The sequence below is a fragment of the Macaca nemestrina genome, chromosome 6 (assembly GCF_043159975.1).
Source record: "Macaca nemestrina isolate mMacNem1 chromosome 6, mMacNem.hap1, whole genome shotgun sequence".
Lineage (NCBI taxonomy): Eukaryota > Metazoa > Chordata > Mammalia > Primates > Cercopithecidae > Macaca > Macaca nemestrina.
Window position 1 is genome coordinate 48896802 of NC_092130.1, and position 17484 is coordinate 48914285.

The 17484-nt window shown below is 36.8% G+C and overlaps 1 protein-coding gene across 20 annotated transcripts in view; it reads left to right on the forward strand.

Moving 5' to 3' along the window:
* The window catches only part of LOC105467197 (Rap guanine nucleotide exchange factor 6), a 218735-nt gene that overhangs the window by 97728 nt on the left and 103523 nt on the right, over positions 1-17484 (forward strand). For 18 of the 20 annotated variants that reach the window (XM_071097788.1, XM_071097791.1, XM_071097790.1 and 15 more), the window contains one exon: positions 15118-15249. In XM_071097788.1, the coding sequence (XP_070953889.1) occupies positions 15118-15249 (132 nt within the window). Of the gene's footprint in view, positions 1-3877; positions 4974-15117; positions 15250-17484 lie in introns of those variants that run through there. The other 2 variants (XM_071097797.1, XM_071097799.1) reach the window with 2 other exon arrangements.

The window sequence follows — 17484 nt, forward strand, 5'->3', positions numbered from 1 at the left end:
GGTGTTCCAGTTGGAAGGGGAATAACAATTACTCAGACGTAGCAAACAAATTAATGCTGACTGTTGTTTAGTTTGATTTGGTATGTGTTTAGTAACTGTGCTATGTTGTGTATGTGGCTTTTACAGTGCTAGAAAATGTAGTATTTAAAAGTAGAGAAGGGTTGTAATGGTTATCTTTATGAACAAGGGATACAAAGGAACCCAGTAATTCAAAGATGGTTTTAAATGAGAGTTCATTTTTTGTCATTTATATCTGTTGCTCTGTTTTTGAAGAAAATTAATATGCTGTTTTGAAACTTTAGGTTTGCATATACTTGAGTAACTGTATACAAAGTGTATCCTTTTGTGCAGGTGTGAAGATTCTTGATACACAGCCTAGAGGGAAAGCAGAAGCATAGTGGTGCCTTTCAATTTCACTGATTCTAATTATAGAAGCTTACATCACCTTGGTTGATGATGACAGTTTCTCTCTCCTTCTTGGTTTTTCTTCCTCTATTACTCCCTAAGGATGGATCATATTTCATAGTGCATGTGTGTCCAGCTGGTGGCTGTGACAGATTTTCAACAAAAATGGGAGTGATCAGTTAGTGGATATACATATGACAGTATGCTGAAGCACACTGTTTCTTACAAGAGAATAAAAGAATGCTGGTACTCTTGCCTCGCCTCCTTCATGAAGGCTGAGGAATAGGTATGCAGTTTGAAAGCAGAAGTCCTGAGGGGCACTAGTAATTAGAGTTAACTGTCTGATAACTGCAAAGATGCGTTTCAGATGTTCATGTTAAACATGGAGGGAAAGGGGTGGAAAAGATTGTTATGATCCTTTGAAAGGGCTTGTATGTTACCTATGACCATTGCAGTCATTTATTCATTTATTTTCCAAAAGACTTAAAGTGTTTTCACTCTGTAAATCAGTACAATTTAAGTTTATATTTCAAAAACCAAATACAACTAAAATGCAGAAATGAGTGTACTCTTTATTTTGTAAAACTGCAGAATTTTTCTTTTGTTCTTTAACTTCTTTGGAGTTTGACTTCTCTAAATTGTGATTATAATATTTCACTGCAGATTGGGAATAAATTCTATTAATGTAATAAGTAAATAAAATGCCTGGGTTAGTATAAATCCAGTTTTTGTTATCATTAGTTTTGTTTGTTTTTCATAATGCCTAGAATGTATATCCTCTTATGGCTTACCTTCATCTATGGTATCCTTTCCCTGTCCTTCTTTTCAGTGTTGTCACATATTGACATAAAAGATATGTTTACGGTTAGTTTAGTAACTATCAGAACCTTATCTTTGGCTTTCTAAACAATATGATTTCAAGTATTTCAGTTTGTATTTTTGTTTATAAATAATATGCACAGTTAACATAAATTTTAATAACTACATGGCATTTACACTTTTATAAAAGTATTTCATCATGATTTGAATCTTTGGAAAGTCAACATACATTGCTCTATTTTATAGTAGTGCAAAAGACCTTTCTAAAGCTAAAGATTTCATTAATAGGGGTTAGCATCATGGCATTTCATATGCAGGGGAAATGTGTTCATAAGTGGCTGTCTGGTAGTGATTCCTAGACAATATGTAGATCAGGACATTCTCCTTTGCTGCATTTAATTCATTTGAATTGATAAGATAATGAGATGAGATCGTGATAAAATTCTAAAAGTGATGCAAATGAAAAATAGGTTATTTACCTAGTCATTTATTTTAGTTATTTGATAAATTACTATTCTCTTCAAAGGATGTTTATTTCTTCATTCAGTAGTTAAAAGGCAAAGTCATTATTTCATCAGAATGCTGGTGGATCCCCATGTTGAGTATGGAATTTGGCCTGTTTCTTTTCTTGGTATTGTTACACAGGGAGATTTCGCATGATAGGTTCACTATACAGTTCCCTGGAATCGAAGATACTATGAGATGATTGGTAAAGGATGATGTCATCTTCACTTACAAGTCAAACTAAAGGAAAAGAGAGTTTTGTTCCTTTACTGAGTTGGTGTTTACTACAGTAGGTCTAACATATGGCACTAGTGGATTACATTTCTCACTCTGGGCAACAGTTTTTTAAAGCAGCTAAGAGATGGCTGTCTCCCTTGCCCAGCTTGAGGTCCTTCTTTGTGTGTTGATCAGCATGATTTATAAAAAGGGGGAAAGGTGTGCATTAAAATTTTGCTTTTTGATTTGGCTATAATATATTCTGTTGGTACTATACATGAATATAATTACTGTCTGGTGTTGAAATTCTTAGTATTCTTGAATCTTGCTACTGATATTTATGTGTAAAATACTCATCTTTTAGAAATTTTATCTTTAGTGAGTTTGTCTTCATGTACATACAAAGTACCTACTATCATTTTTCTATTTTAAAGAATGATTAACGTTTGATTTTAATTAAGGTACAATATTAAGTATCAAGTGGAATTCCAACTCACGTATGGTTGAATTAAACCAGAAAAAAAAAAATCAACCTGTATAAATATTCCATGTTTTATGTTTAGAAAACTAGTCATGCTTGTTTGCATTTGTGAAATTTAATTTTATATTTAAATGCAGGTATTGTGTATTTTGGTATTGTGTCTTTTGGAATTTTGGCAGAAAAACATTCTTTAAAACTTTATGAAAATCTAAATAATTACATATTTTGAAACCATAACTTGTCTTTGTTCAAAATTATACTTAGTTTAACTTAAATTCTAGTTTTATAAGTAGCAGCGTAATTCAGATTGGCAGCATAGTGTTGTTCAGAAAGTGACTCAGACTTTTCTCAAAAATATTGAAGAAATTTTTTGTGTGCCTAACGACAAGATGTTTCTTCTGCAGTCAGTGGAGTCCTTTGTTAAAATACCTGTCTCCCAGGTAACATGTCCTGTTATGTTGCACATCCCATTTTCCCCAAAATAAAAGTGTTTGGTGAATAAAGCAAAATAATTCTATTGCTTTGATTTGTTCACTGATTGTTTTTCTCATAATTTTGCTGCCTGGAGGTATAACTATATTTTACTCTTGGGAACTATCTTACTTTGGCCATTAGGAGCAACCATCACAAGCTTAGTTGGAGTATCTAGTGCCTTGTAGCAGAAGCATGAAGAACAAGGATGGGTTCTAGTGGTATTGTGTTTTCAGATGGAAGAGGGTGTGGCAAAATTAAAATCTTTTTCTGTAATTTCTATAGAAAAATGGGGCAATTTTTTTTAGTCCACACTGTGAAAGCAGGTTTAATCATTTTCTTTGATTTCTTCTGAGTTACTTTTGCTGGCTTCTTGTCTTTTTCTAGGAATTGAGCATTGGGCTACAGGAAAGTACCACGTTGTGCACATTATTCTTTCTCAAAGGAGTTGGTGCGTGCTCCAACTATTGGTGTACATGTGATTTTTTTCCAGCTTCCCTTTGCAAAATGAAATTCTATTGTTTCCATTTAAATTTACTATCTACCTACAAATCTTAGTACTAGTTTGCATATTCTTAATGTTAATTTAGAGTGATCCTGAAGTTTGTATCTTTCAGAACAGTTATTCGATAAATAGCAAATTTTGCGAGCAGAAACTCCTTGTTAACAAATACATGTGACATCTGAGAACCTAGGCTGCCTTCTTTATTTGGAATGCAATGGTATCTTATCAGAGCTTATAATTTTACCTTGGCAGGACAATACTGTATTACATTTGAATAATAATAGGAAATATGGCTTCCCAAATATAGCTGTGTATCAATGTACAGAATTAAAAATCAAAATGGATTTTTAAAACTGTGAAGTCAAAAGGGTGTTCAAGCCAATTTTTTTCTTAAAGAATTTAGCTTGCTGACGTGTCTCATGGAAGGGAGGATGGGGTGGGTGTGTGTGTGTGTGTGTGTGTGTGTGTGTGTGTGTTCAATAAATTGCTCTTTGGGCTACATCTGCAGATACAGTAGCCAATTGATCTAATGCAGTTTCTGGAGGCTTTCTGTACAGGTGATGTCATCCTTTTAGCTCTATTCTCCTCCCACTCTCTTTCCTTCTTATTAGATATTTCATCTTACTGCAGAGCATAGAATCAATAGGAGCTTCTCCTTAGGGAGCTGCTTTGAAACAGGCAAGGACTGTAGGAATTAAGACAGTAACATTCAGTCTTGCTTTAGCAGAAGATATAGTGGTTTTGTACCGTATTATATAAAAATGTTTAACCAGAAAAGCCAGACTTACATCAACAGTGCTGTTTTACTGATGCATTAGAATAAGAAGCAGTGCTGCAGAGCTGTAAACAGTGCATGTGAATAGAGAAAATAATTACAATTTTGGAGATTCTTAGGCATTCTACAGGACAAACCTGTTACAGCATATGTCATCTAACTGCCATTTGCTCAACGTTTTTTTTGTTGTTGTTGGTGGTGGTGGTGGTTTTTTTTTTTAACCTCTGGTGGTTAAGAATATAAAGAAGAAACTTTAATCTTCAGGATACAATGTTTGCTTTTGATGCAGAAGAATCACTGAGTGCTTGTTCTACAGAATGAAATAAGTTGAAGAAAAGACAAAGCTATATCACAGAGAGGAAAGGTTTCACGGAATCCAGGAACACAGATTTGGTGCATGTTGCCTGGTTTGCTTTGATTGATACTGTATTAACTGTTGTGCTACCACTCTGCGTGTCTGTGTCAGGTGCCTGAGGCCGCATGTATATGTTTGAATATTCTGAGCCAGAATTGTAAACATCTTCATTTACTGTGATTTGCTTGTTAAAGTCAACGTTTTAATTTAGAATAATACTTCACTGAAAGCTCCTGATTTCAGTTTTAAAAGGGGTTTGGAGAGGCTGCCTTTATATAAACACTGCAGTGGTGTGTGATTTGTAAAAAGAAACTTAACAGAATTTTATCACCATACTCATCACTGTGGCTCTGGTTTGAAAAGGAAACTACCCTTTCCAGCCTAGGAAATGGCTTTTCTTGTTCGCTGTTATGCCAATTGTCTTCAACCATGGGCCTCCAAAGTAAGTAATTGTTATTTTCTTAGCAATTGATTTAATCCAGTTATTAAATTTTATTTTGAATTGTAAATGAGCTTTATTGCGCTGTTATATTTTCTAAACTTTAAAAATAAGAACTACAAAGTAGTTCTTTCTCATTGCCATTTTGTTTTTAAATTTAAATATCTAAAACATTCTAATGTGACCTCTAAGAAGATTTGAAAGGTGCCTTTTAAATCTATAGACTTAAATTGCAGTGCGTTTGAGATGTACTCTCTTCAGACTGAATTATTTTTTGATTATGGCTGTTGCTGTACTTATCAGTGATCATACTCTAACTTGCTTCATTTTCTTAAATGGCTGATGTATTTAGGTATGTTAGTCTAATTTCTAGATTATATGACATGTTTCATTAATATGCTGTCAGATAAATTATGATTGAATTGTGCTATTTTACAGTTGAATTGTGCTATTTTACAAAGATTAGTTGATAATTCTTAAGCAGTGAAATAATATGAAGAAAATACTCATGAAAATCAATTATGTTAAAATATTTAAATAATGATTCTAAGTATTTTCAGTATAGTAAACCATTAGCAGCTGGAGACTATTTAAGGTCATCTATCATACTTGTCATTTTTAAATAAACATAGTAACTCACAAAAAAGCAAAGTGCTACGCAACCTTCCAGGCTAGGTTGTAGGAAAATATATGCTCTAATTCAGTAAGTTTTATTATACACAGTGACTATTTATATAGTCTATAATTTGATGCCACTCAGGTTATCTTTCCTGTCTCATGTATGTATTATAAAACAATGTTTTTTCAAAACATTTAAATTGTAACATTTAATATATTAAGATTTTTTATGGTTCTCTTGCATATAGACAGTCACAATAGAGGCACTTCTTAGTATGGTCTGAAATCATGTCTTTGTTTCAAGGTTGTCCTGTTGATGGTGACTAAGGAAGAAATGCTATGATAGCATCATGGTCTCTTTTTCTGTTTTATCTGGCCTAGCTCACTGCATATCTTTCTTAAAGGCAGCTTCTGGAAAGACATTTAAATTCACTGTCCATTTGGCAAACAGCTGATTGAGATGAAAAGAAGCCTAGGTACACAGTATATTTGTGCTATTATCTGGCTAGGGCTTAAATGGCCTTTTTAGTGAAAATGACACCTATATGGTCAAGCATTGCTGATGCTTAATAGCTGCACTATACTACAAAGCTTTAAACCACTTGTAGAAAGCAAGTGAGTGAGACTATGTAAAAAAAAAAACTTTAAAGAAAATTAAGAATGAGATATAGGGGTTGTTTTTTAAGGTAACCAGCAAAATAAAGTAGCCTTCGGAGTGCTGATAGCCAACTTTCGATCCCAGATTTAACAAATACGGAAGAGTCAAAGAAAATTTCAAAATCAGCTTCCAAGATTTCACGAAATGCCAGCAAACATTATATGAACAGGATTCTGGATTGGTACTCTACTGTGTGAATCAAGTATTTGTAAGAGTATATGTCTCTGTCCCTCTTCTGGCATGTTACTGTTGATGGAATTTTGACTCTGGATTGCAATTAAACACATAAAGCTTAGAATTTTTTTATATTTCTTTTCATTTTCTGTACATTTTACTGGTTTTATTTTTATTCCTGTGTTTTTGCCTATGCTACTATGTACTTGCATTTTACTACTTCTGAATTCATTAATTTTCTTGCTAAAATAGTCTTATTAGCACGGTTCCGTTGGGGGTTGGGGAAGAATGAATCATAAATGCCTTCCTTTATATTTACTCTTAACATAATTGTTTAGTTGAATACAAAATAATAAATCCAAAGTCTTTTTCCTTTAGCACTTTGAAAAAGTTACTACACTGTGTTCTGGCCTCCAATGTTGCTGATGAGAAGTCTGAGCTCATTATAATTTTTTTTTCTTTGTTAATAACTTTTGTTAGTAGTTAGTTATGTGTTTGTTGTTTTACTACTTCTTTTTTTTTTTTTTTTTTTTTTTTTTTTTAAAAAGAGACGTGGTCCTCCAGCTTGGCCAGCATGGTGAAACCCCATCTCTATTAAAAATACAAAAATTAGGCCGGGCACGGTGGCTCATACCTGTTATCCCAGCACTTTGGGAGGCCGAGGCGGGCAGATCACCTGAGGTCTGGAATTTGAGACCAGCCTGAGCAACATGGAGAAACCCTGTGTCTACTAAAAATACAAAATTAGCTGGCATGGTGGCGGATGCCTGTAATCCCAGCTACTTCGGAGGCTGAGGCAGGATAATGGCTTGAACCCAGGAGGCGAAGGTTGCTGTGAGCAGAGATCACACCATTGCACTCCAGCCTGGGCAACAAGAGTGAAACTCCGTCTCAAAAAAAAAAAAAAAATGAAAATTAGCCAGGTGGCCGGGCGCGGTGGCTCAAGCCTGTAATCCCAGCACTTTGGGAGGCCGAGACGGGCGGATCACGAGGTCAGGAGATCGAGACCATCCTGGCTAACACGGTGAAACCCCGTCTCTACTAAAAAAAAAAAAAATACAAAAAACTAGCCGGGCGAGGTGGCGGGCGCCTGTAGTCCCAGCTACTCGGGAGGCTGAGGCAGGAGAATGGCGCAAACCCGGGAGGCGGAGCTTGCAGTGAGCTGAGATCCGGCCACTGCACTCCAGCATGGGCGACAGAGCAAGACTCTATCTCAAAAAAAAAAAAAAAAAAAAAAGTGAAAATTAGCCAGGTATGCTGCCATACGTCTGTAGTGCCCGCTACTTGGGAGGTTGAGGTGGGAGAATCGCTTAAATCCAGGAGGCAGAGGTTGCACTGAGCTGAGATTGTGACTCTGCACTCTAGCCTGGGTGGACAGGAAAAAAAAAAAAAAGAGAGAGAGAGACAAGGCCCTGCTCTGTTGCCCAGGCTGGAGGGCAGTGGTGTGATCATGGCTCACTGCAGCCTTGAACTTGTGGACTCGGGATCCTCCCACCTCAGCCTCCCACACAGCTGGGACCACAGATGCACACCACCATCCCTGGTCAATTTTCTAGTTTTTTTGTAGAGACAAGGTCTCTCCATCTTGCCCAATCTGGTCTCAAACTCCTGGACTCAGGCAGTCCTCATGCCTTGGCCTCCCAAAGTGCTAGGATTACAGGCATGAGCCACTGTGTCCAGTCTTTGTTTTATCATTATTATTATTATTATTTTTATCCTTGATGCCATGAAGTTTTGCCCTGGATTGCCTAATTTTTGTTCCCCTATGAACACTTTTAGAGTATTCTCTCAAGCTGAAAATTTTCATTTGTCTTCAGTTGTGAGATCTTTTTTTTTTTTTTTTGGACAGAGTCTCACTCTGTTGCCCAGGCTGGAGTGCAGTGGCGTAATCTCCACTCACTGCAACCTCCACCTCCTGGGTTCAAGCGATTCTCCTGTCTCAGCCTCCTGAGTAGCTGAGACTACAGGCACCCGCCACCACACCCGGCTAATTTTTGTATTTTTAGTGGAGGTGGAGTTTCACCATGTTGACCAGGCTGATCTTGAACTCCTGACCTCAAATGATCCACTCACCTCAGCCTCCCAAAGTGCTGGGATTACAGGCATGAGCCATTGCTCCCGGCCCCTAGAAGCTATCTTACAATTCTGGTGGCTTACTTTTAATTTTGTAAGGCCTCCATCGTCTTGTGCTTCAACTAGTGTCTCCTATCTCTTGTGTGTACCATTTTCTTCTATTTCACCTTCTGTCCTTCCAGAGTGATCTTAAGAGTAGGTACCCTAAGTGGAATATTGAGTCATAAGATAGATATGTTTTAAAACATTTGCTCCCCAAAGTGGCTACTCCTCAAATTGTTGTCCAAAATGGTTATACCAGTTCATACTCCCATTAGCAGTTTGTGAGAATATTGTTTTCCTCCATAGTCTTTCCTGCATTTTGTATTATCAGACTTGCTTTTTGCCAATTTGATGGGGAAAAAAGTATTTGTTTTAGTTTTTATTTCCCTGATTACTTGCAAGGTTAACATTCTCTTCCAGCTGTTGTTTGTTTGTTTGTTTGTTTTTCCTGCTGTTGTGACCTCAGTGGCCTTATGTTGAGATGGCAGAGCCAAAAACACCTAAACAGTTTGGATATCTGAGTCTCTGTATACTATAGTAGTTACCCTGTAAGTTGCCTGTACACTTCACTAGGGTAAGCCTTAGTGATCTGAGGGCCCTCCATTGTAACAAAATCTAGTCTAACTGAGAAATGCAGTTCTTTTATCACTGCCCTTCCCAGAAACCTATAATAACTCTATGTTGTCTATAGGAACCAAATTCAAAATGCCTAGCTTGGCATTGCTGATTATATTCTACCTCTAGCCTTTTCTCAATACCTCTCTTTCCTTGCCCCCCTCTCTATATACGAAGTATTCAGCAGACTTTGTAACTTCATAATGTCTGTATTCAAGTTGTTAGCTAAAAAAGTTTCTTGCCGCTTCAAATACAACTTTAACAGTAGGCCTTGTGGACATGTTATCTGCAGCAGAGCACAGAAGTTCAGGTATAGGAAATGGATGAAGGATGCTGTGAAAGATGGGAAGTTTTGCCAGACCTGGTGGGCTGGAAGGACAGTGAGGTAAATGAATTGAAGTTGCTGATGAAAGATCAGCTGTTGAGTCCAGGTGGATCAGGAAGAGAAAGAGAAAGGGCAGGTAAGCTGAGAGATAGTGGAGAAGATTTAAGGAACCAAGAACTTCTTTTGGAGGAAAAGCCTTTCTTTTGTGCTTCATTTGTTACAAAGAAAAGATAAACTGTCGGGTGTTGTGAACTCCCAACTGAGTATCAGGAAACAACTTAGTAGAAAAGAGCAATGGATTTAGTCAGGCTGCCTGGGTTTCAGATCCCAGGACCCCAGTTTCCTAGCTATGTGACCCTGGGAAACCTTTATAACATCTCTAAGATTAGGTTTCCTACTCTATAAATTGGGTATAATCATAGTATTACCTCATCTGGTTGTTTGAATATTAGGTGAGATAATCTATGTGAAAGACATGTAGAAGTGTGTGTTTGGTACAAATAACTCAGATGTTAACTGCAGTCAGCATCATTATTCTCATTCTGTAAAGAGGTTGAGGGAATTCCTGTATCAAGTTTTCTTCATGAAGTAGAAAGCAGATGCTGTTTGCTTATAAATCTGTCTCCATTGTCCACTATTAGACTGAGCTCCTTGAAGGCAGGACCCATATGTTTTCATTTTTATGTCATCAGCAGAGTTCCTGACACAAAGTAGAATATAACAGAAAAGTGCTAGAGTCAGACGTGGGTTTGATTCCTAACTCTACTGCTTACTTGAGTGTATGATCTGGGCCAAGTTGCTTAATCGTACTGCGTCTGTTTCTTCATCAGTAAAATAGAGATAATAATAGCACCTGCTTTTTAGGGTCTAGTGAGGGTGAAGATTGCTCAGTACATTGTCAGTACTATGAAGCCACTTGGCAGACTTCTGGCTTTGGTTCATTGTGTTACTTTTATGAATGACATTCTTCTCCTTGGTCTTCTTACCTCTGTAGGAATTTGCAATATATACTGTCTCCTACCCCTGACACCCCAACGAAACACCACACATTTTAAAGCTATTTTCAGTGTTTGCCTTTCCAACTACTTCATTCCCAGATGAGTTTTTTTTTTTTCATATCTAAATAACAGAAACCAAGTGGGAGGAAGGTCTTTGAACTGTATCATACCCTCATAAATATTTCTGCATTATTGTAAGGAATTATGAGCTTGTTAATTTTTTTTGTTGCCTTTTATTAGAGCTATAAATGGCCGCTAAGCATGACTTTAACTTATCCCACAGGTTTTGATATATGGCATCTTAATTTTCTGTTTTAATATTTTCTAATTTCCAATGTGACTTCATTGATTTATGGGCTATTTCAATAGAGGATTATTTACAATTTTCTAACATGATAGTTTTCTATTTATCTTTTTGTTATATATTTCTACCTTATTTGCACTGTTACTGCTGAATATTCCCTGGTTTCAGTCTTTTGTAATTTGTTGAGACTTGCCTTATTGTAAATTTTTACAAATGTTTTAATATGTGCTCTAAAAGAAAATGTGTTCTGGAGTTTTTGGTTCCGTTATTCTATGTCTGTACTCTTTAGGTCATTTGTTAATTATGTTCATTTCTTGTATATCTTTACTTGTTTTGTTTTTGTGTGTTTTGCTTATTCAGACTGCTACTGAGATCTCTATTAAAAATTTATAGCATAATTGTAGATGACATTTTTGCCTTATACATTTTTAAATTTTAATTTATTTTTAATTCACAAATAATTGGATGTATTTGTGGGGTACAGTGTGATGTTTTGATACATGTTCACGTTGTGAAACTATCAAATCAAGGTAGTTAATATATCCATCACCTTGGCCAGGCATGGTGGTTCACACCTGTAATCCCAGCACTTTTAGAGGCTGAGGCAGGCAGACTGCTTGAGGTCAAGAGCTAGAGACCAGCCTGGCCAATGTGGTGAAACCCCTTCTGTACTAAAAATACAAAAATTAGCTGGGCACGGTGGTATACATCTGTAATCCTAGCTATTCAGGAGGCTGAGGCAAAAGAATCACTCAAACCCGGGAGGCAGAGGTTGCAGTGAGCTGAGATTATGCCACTGCCCTCCAGCCTAGGTGACAGAGCGAGACCCTCTCTCTCTCTCTCTCTCTCTCTCTCTCTCTGTGTGTGTGTGTATATGTGTGTGTGTGTGTGTATCCATCTATCTACACATATAGATATAGATATAGATACAGATATAGATCTCCATCCATCACCTCACATACTTATAAAATGTCCCCTATTGGCTCTACTAATGCTTTTGCACCAAGTGTACTTTAAGCTATATCAGCTTCCTTTTGGTTGTGTTTGCATGGTGTATATTTTTCCATTCTTTGATTATTTAATATTTTCCCCTCTGTTAACTTGGTAGGTATACACTTTTTTACTGTGCTTTTCTTAAATCAGAAATTACAACACACATTCTTCACCTATCAAGTCTGCTACTACAGCTTCATGGACAGTGCAAGGAACTGAGAGCACTTCAATAGCTTCATTTACCCTTCTCCGGACTTACATTCTGTTGTTGTATTTTAATTATTGTATTTTAAACTTCATGGGTTATTAATGTTACTATTTTATATAGTCAGCATTCATGTAGATTTAGCCACACATTTCCCATTTTCATTGGTTTTTCTTCTTTCTTGTGCCTGAAAGCTTCCATCTGGAATCATTTTTCTTCTCCCAGTGGATTTTATTCATTGTAGGACTGCTAAGGAATTATTTCCTTCATTTTTCTTTATTTGAAAATTATTTTTCCCGTTTTTTGAGTACTGTTTTTGCTAGGTATAGAATTTTAGCTCATGGAGATATCACTCAATTGTCCTCTGGCTTCCAGAATTTATGTTGAGAAGCCAGCCATCAGCTTAATTTTGCTTCTGCCAAAGTAATCTAATCTCTCAGGTTTTTTTCCTGGCTACTTTAAAACTTTTATCTTGGTATTCCACCTCACCCCCTGACACATGTACCCTGGTGTGAATAGGTATGGGGGGATTGTTTGTTTGTTTTGGAGTGGGTTTTTGTTTTTTGGTTTTTTATCTTGCTGAGAGTTTTTAAACCTCCTTGATCTGTGACGTTAGGTCTTTTGTCACTTTTGGAAAATGCTTAGCCATCATCTTGCTTCTGTGTACTCGCTCTTCTCAGACTCTGGTTATTCAGATATCACGTTCTTACTGAATCTCCTGTGGCTCTTACCCCTTCTCTCCCAACTTCACCTTTTTTCCTCTCCATGCTTCATTCTGGATATTTTTCAGACTAGTCTTTACTTTTTAAATTCTGTTTTTAGCTCTGTCAGATCTTTTTTTAAGCCCACTTGTTGGCTTTTTAATTTCCATAATTCCATATTTTAGTTCTAGATTTTTCATTTAATTCTTTTTCTTTCTTTGCTGAAATTGTTAGTCTTGTATTTTTCTCTCTATATATGATAAATCACTAACTGGACCAATTCTGACCAGTGAGGTATATGACCTGTGAGCTAAGAATGGTTTTTACATTTTTAAAGAGTTGTTAAAAAGATTTTTTTTAAAAAAGAAGCATACAGCAGAAACTGTATGTGGCCTGTGAAACCTAAAATATATATTCTTTGGCCCTTAGCGAAAATGTTTGCCAACCCCTGGTATATATTAAACACAGTTATTTTAGAGACTGTGTCTGGTAACCCTATTATTTGAAACTTCTTTGTTAGTTTCTGGAGTTTATTCCGTACTTTTCATCAATACCATCCTGTCTCATCATATATGCCTGGTTTTATTGGACTGAGCAATGGATGTTATATATGCGAAAAAAAATTTTTTAATTGAGACCTAGGATGACTTTCTTCCTATAGTGAGGATTTGTGTTTGCTTCCAACAATTGATTGGAAATACTAGTAATCCTATATAACCTTATTTTAGCATCAGGCATTGAGGTGATTCTAAAAGTAGCATCAGTTTACTTTTGGGTGACTTTTACTCTAGAGTCTAATTTACTCCCCAGGGTCCCAGTCCAAAGATGGCCCTTCCATCCTAGGCCTTGGAATTTAACCTTTGTCTCTTTAGCCAGTGGCTGTCACAGGTACTTCTTGGCCTTTTAGCCTTTTCTTTAGGAATCAGAAAATATTCTTAAGAGAAAAAGTAACCTCAGAGGCCAGATACTCTGTGTGTATATGTATGTATGTATTTCAGGTTTTCTGTTTATCTTAGTACTAGGATTCATCTGAATTATCTAACATACCGTTATCAGCAGGGGAAGTTCGTGATGTACTTTGTGTGTAATTTTTATAATTACATTAATTCCTCTTGAGATAATATAATTCAGACTCAGTCATTCCCTCAGTACATTTAATATACACTATGTGTATGTTTCTTTAATGTTTTTCAGTAGTAAAGCAATAAGAAACCCTATTTTTAAAATTAAATTGATTTTTTTTAAGCCCTGAATAGCAAGTTGCAGAGAAATCATTTGGAAAATAAATAAACATACCTCTTACGTAAAACTTTTACTACTCTGGAATGCAATGGTTTGTTTATTGTCTTAATTCCTGTAGCTTTTATTTTGTGAGATGTCTGTTTTATGGTATGAAATATATTATACAGCCTGCATACCTGATAAGAGTGTGACCATATTCAAGATGAGGTGGTGGAGTCACTTACTTTTTGTGTTTCTTGTATACCTGCGCCTAGTACAGACATTCATTAAATCATGTTGATTACTAAGAAATCTCTCAGGGGCCAACTAGAAGCTAATTCAATATTAAGTGTAAGATGCTCACAAAGTTTTTGGAATATTGAATGTAATCAATTTGTTACTGGTCTTAAGTCTTGCTTCCAGTAGCTGAATTCCAAGATATTGCTGTTTTATTCTTGTGTTTGTCACCATTTTTTATTAGGAGGGAGGGTGAGAGGGAGAAAGAGAGAGAGAGAGAGAGAGTGAGTGTGTGTGTGTGTGTGTGTGTGTGTGTGTGTGTGTGTGTGTGTGTGTGTGTGTGTTTAAAGGGTAACATTCCTACCCTTAAATGGACAGATCTGATGTTTTTATTTTTATTTTATTTTTTTTGAGACGGAGTCTCGCTCTGTCGCCCAGGCTGGAGTGCAGTGGCCCGATCTCGGCTCACTGCAAGCTCCGCCTCCCGGGTTTACGCCATTCTCCTGCCTCAGCCTCCCGAGTAGCTGGGACTACAGGCGCCCGCCACCTTGCCCGGCTAGTTTTTTGTATTTTTTAGTAGAGACGGGGTTTCACTGTGTTAGCCAGGATGGTCTCGATCTCCTGACCTCATGATCCACCTGTCTCGGCCTCCCAAAGTGCTGGGATTACAGGCTTGAGCCACGGCACCCAGCCGATCTGATGTTTTTATTTGGGAGGATAGAAGGTCCAAGTTTTTCCTCAGAAATATCATTAGTAATGGCTTTTGAAAACTGTTCAGTGAGCTTACCATTGTAGAATTGCCCAATCGTTTCAGAGAGTACTATATGGTTCTTATTTCAAAAGATCTTTTTGCTAACAGTGGAGAACTTGGGTTAGAAATGAGATTGCACAGTAATGTACGTAAAAATTTGTTGAAGTTAACGTGTCAAAACCGCTTAAAAAGGTAAAGACATTTAGAATAACTTAAATTATTTTTTTTTCAGCTTCCAGCTGATCTTACCAAGATGCATCTCACAGACAACCCTCATCCACAGGTGACTCATGTGTCTTCTAGTCAGTCTGGTTGTAGCATCGCCAGTGACTCTGGAAGCAGCAGTTTATCTGATATCTATCAGGTAATACCTTAGGAATTTCTGTGCTGTGTATATGGTTTTTTTATTCTGCCAGATATTCTGTGCTTGTGCCTTAGATGGTTAACGTATCTTTTAGAGTATGAAATTCAAGCGTAAGGTCTTTGAAAAAATAAACTTTATATACTGTGTCAAATTTGTAAGCCTGATTAAAGAGGCAATCTCTCTTTTGAGAATGATTAAGTATGGTTCAGCAGAGTATGAATCTAGTGTTCTCTTTCATTTATCCAGGTGAATCTATATTAATGTCTAATGCTTGTTTTGGTTAAAAAATTAGTTCTTGGAATAACTGAACTTATAAAAAGACTGATTTTTGTTATACTTGACTGTATGTGTCTTCTGTAGTTAGAAGTCATGAAGAAAATTAGAGCTGCTTTTCTACCATAAGCCTCTGTTGTTGTAGTATAGCATGAATTAAATAGCAGATTAGTGAGAATGTTTATGGACTTTTCCATTTTCTAAAACCCAAAAGACACAATTTCAAACCTACTGAGCTTTTCAGTGATCCTTGTAATAGTGGGGAGAAGATTCTAGGAAGACCCATAAACTGAGAGAATCCTCACATGATCGTGCTGAGAATGAACCCAAGTTAGGTTCAAGCCAGGGCAATAAGTATTTCGGGATCCAGATAGTGGAACTTCCAGTGATGTCTCCTTTAATGCAAGTTGTAAGGGGCAGTTCCCTGGGTGTGGAGCCCAGTGGTTGATTTTGTCAGAGATTATGAGTATAGAACATAAAACAGTTTAAATAAAATAACAAGAGGAATGCATGATATTCAGGGTTGGTTTGTTAAGGAATTCAAATATATTATCTATTCCAGAGCTGTCAAATAGAAATTTAACGTGAGCCACGTATTTAATTTTAAATTTTCTAGTAAACACATTAAAAAATATAAAAGGAAACAGGTAAAATTCATTTTAGTAATATGTTTTATTTAGTGCAGTATAACCAAATATTATAATTAAAACATGTATTTAATGTTTTAACATTATGAATGAGTTACCTTACATTCCTTCTTCGTACTAAGTCATCAAAAAACAGAGTTTAAAGTTACGGCACATCCCAATTTGGCTAGCCATGTTTTAAGTGCCTAATAACCACATATGGCTAGTGGCTACCATATACTAAGATTTGTAGAAATAGTATCATTGTTGTCTGAGGAAAGCATTTTAGACTGGTTCTACAGAGTTACCCAGATTGAGATATTTTAGGAAAACAGCCTTCTTCTATTCAGGGAAGTTTGTAGGCAGATGCAAGATGGAACAAAGACAATACCCATTTTTTTGGTTTATATGTGGCTTTTCTCAACAAAGGTCATTGCTGTGGTCATCTGTATCTCCCTGTTTGCTTTTTACAGTATACAGAACAAGGAATTTTTCCCTGTTCTCCATTTTATAGTAGAGAACAAAGAATTAAAAGAGAGATGAAACAAGTTAATACAATGGCTCTGGGACCACTTAGTGCTTGTGTACCTATTGGGCTTCATGCATTCTGCCCCTCCCCAAAAGAGTTATCTTGTGAAAGAAGAATTGTTGCACATGTAAAAATCAAGGTAGACTGTGTTTTTCCAGAAGAAAATGCTGAGGAAGATTGACCCTGGATCAGTGAAGTTCAGGGATGTGGCTGTAGATTTCTCTTAGGACATGTGAGAATATCTGGACCTCTCTGAGACTATACACAGAGGTTTGGTGTTGAAAAACTATAGGATGGGAGGCCAAGGCAGGCGGATTACCTGAGGTTAGGAGTTCAAGACCAGCATGACCAACGTGGTGAAACCCTGTCTCTACTAAAAATTCCAAAATTAGCTGGGCGTGGTGACACACCTGTAATCCCAGCTACTTGGGAGGCTGAGGAAGGAGAATTGCTTGAGCCTAGGAGGTGGAGGTTGCAGCGAGCCAAGATCATGCCACTGCACTCCAGCCTGGCCAACAGAGCAAGACTCTGTCTCAAAAAAGAAAAGAAAAGAAAAACTAGGAACCTGGTATCACTGGGATATCCATGTCTCTAAGCCAGAATAGTGCACAGATTAAGATTCAAGGTCACTTGGAAAGACCAATGCTTTATTGTGAACTAGAAGATGAACTGTACACAGTTGGTCCCTACATCTTTGCAAAGATGCTACAGGAGCTCCTATAGCATTGCACTTATATTAGCACCTGCAGATCACTCGCCTTTTAGCTGGACAACCTGAGGATGAGACTGGAATACACCTGCTGGTGT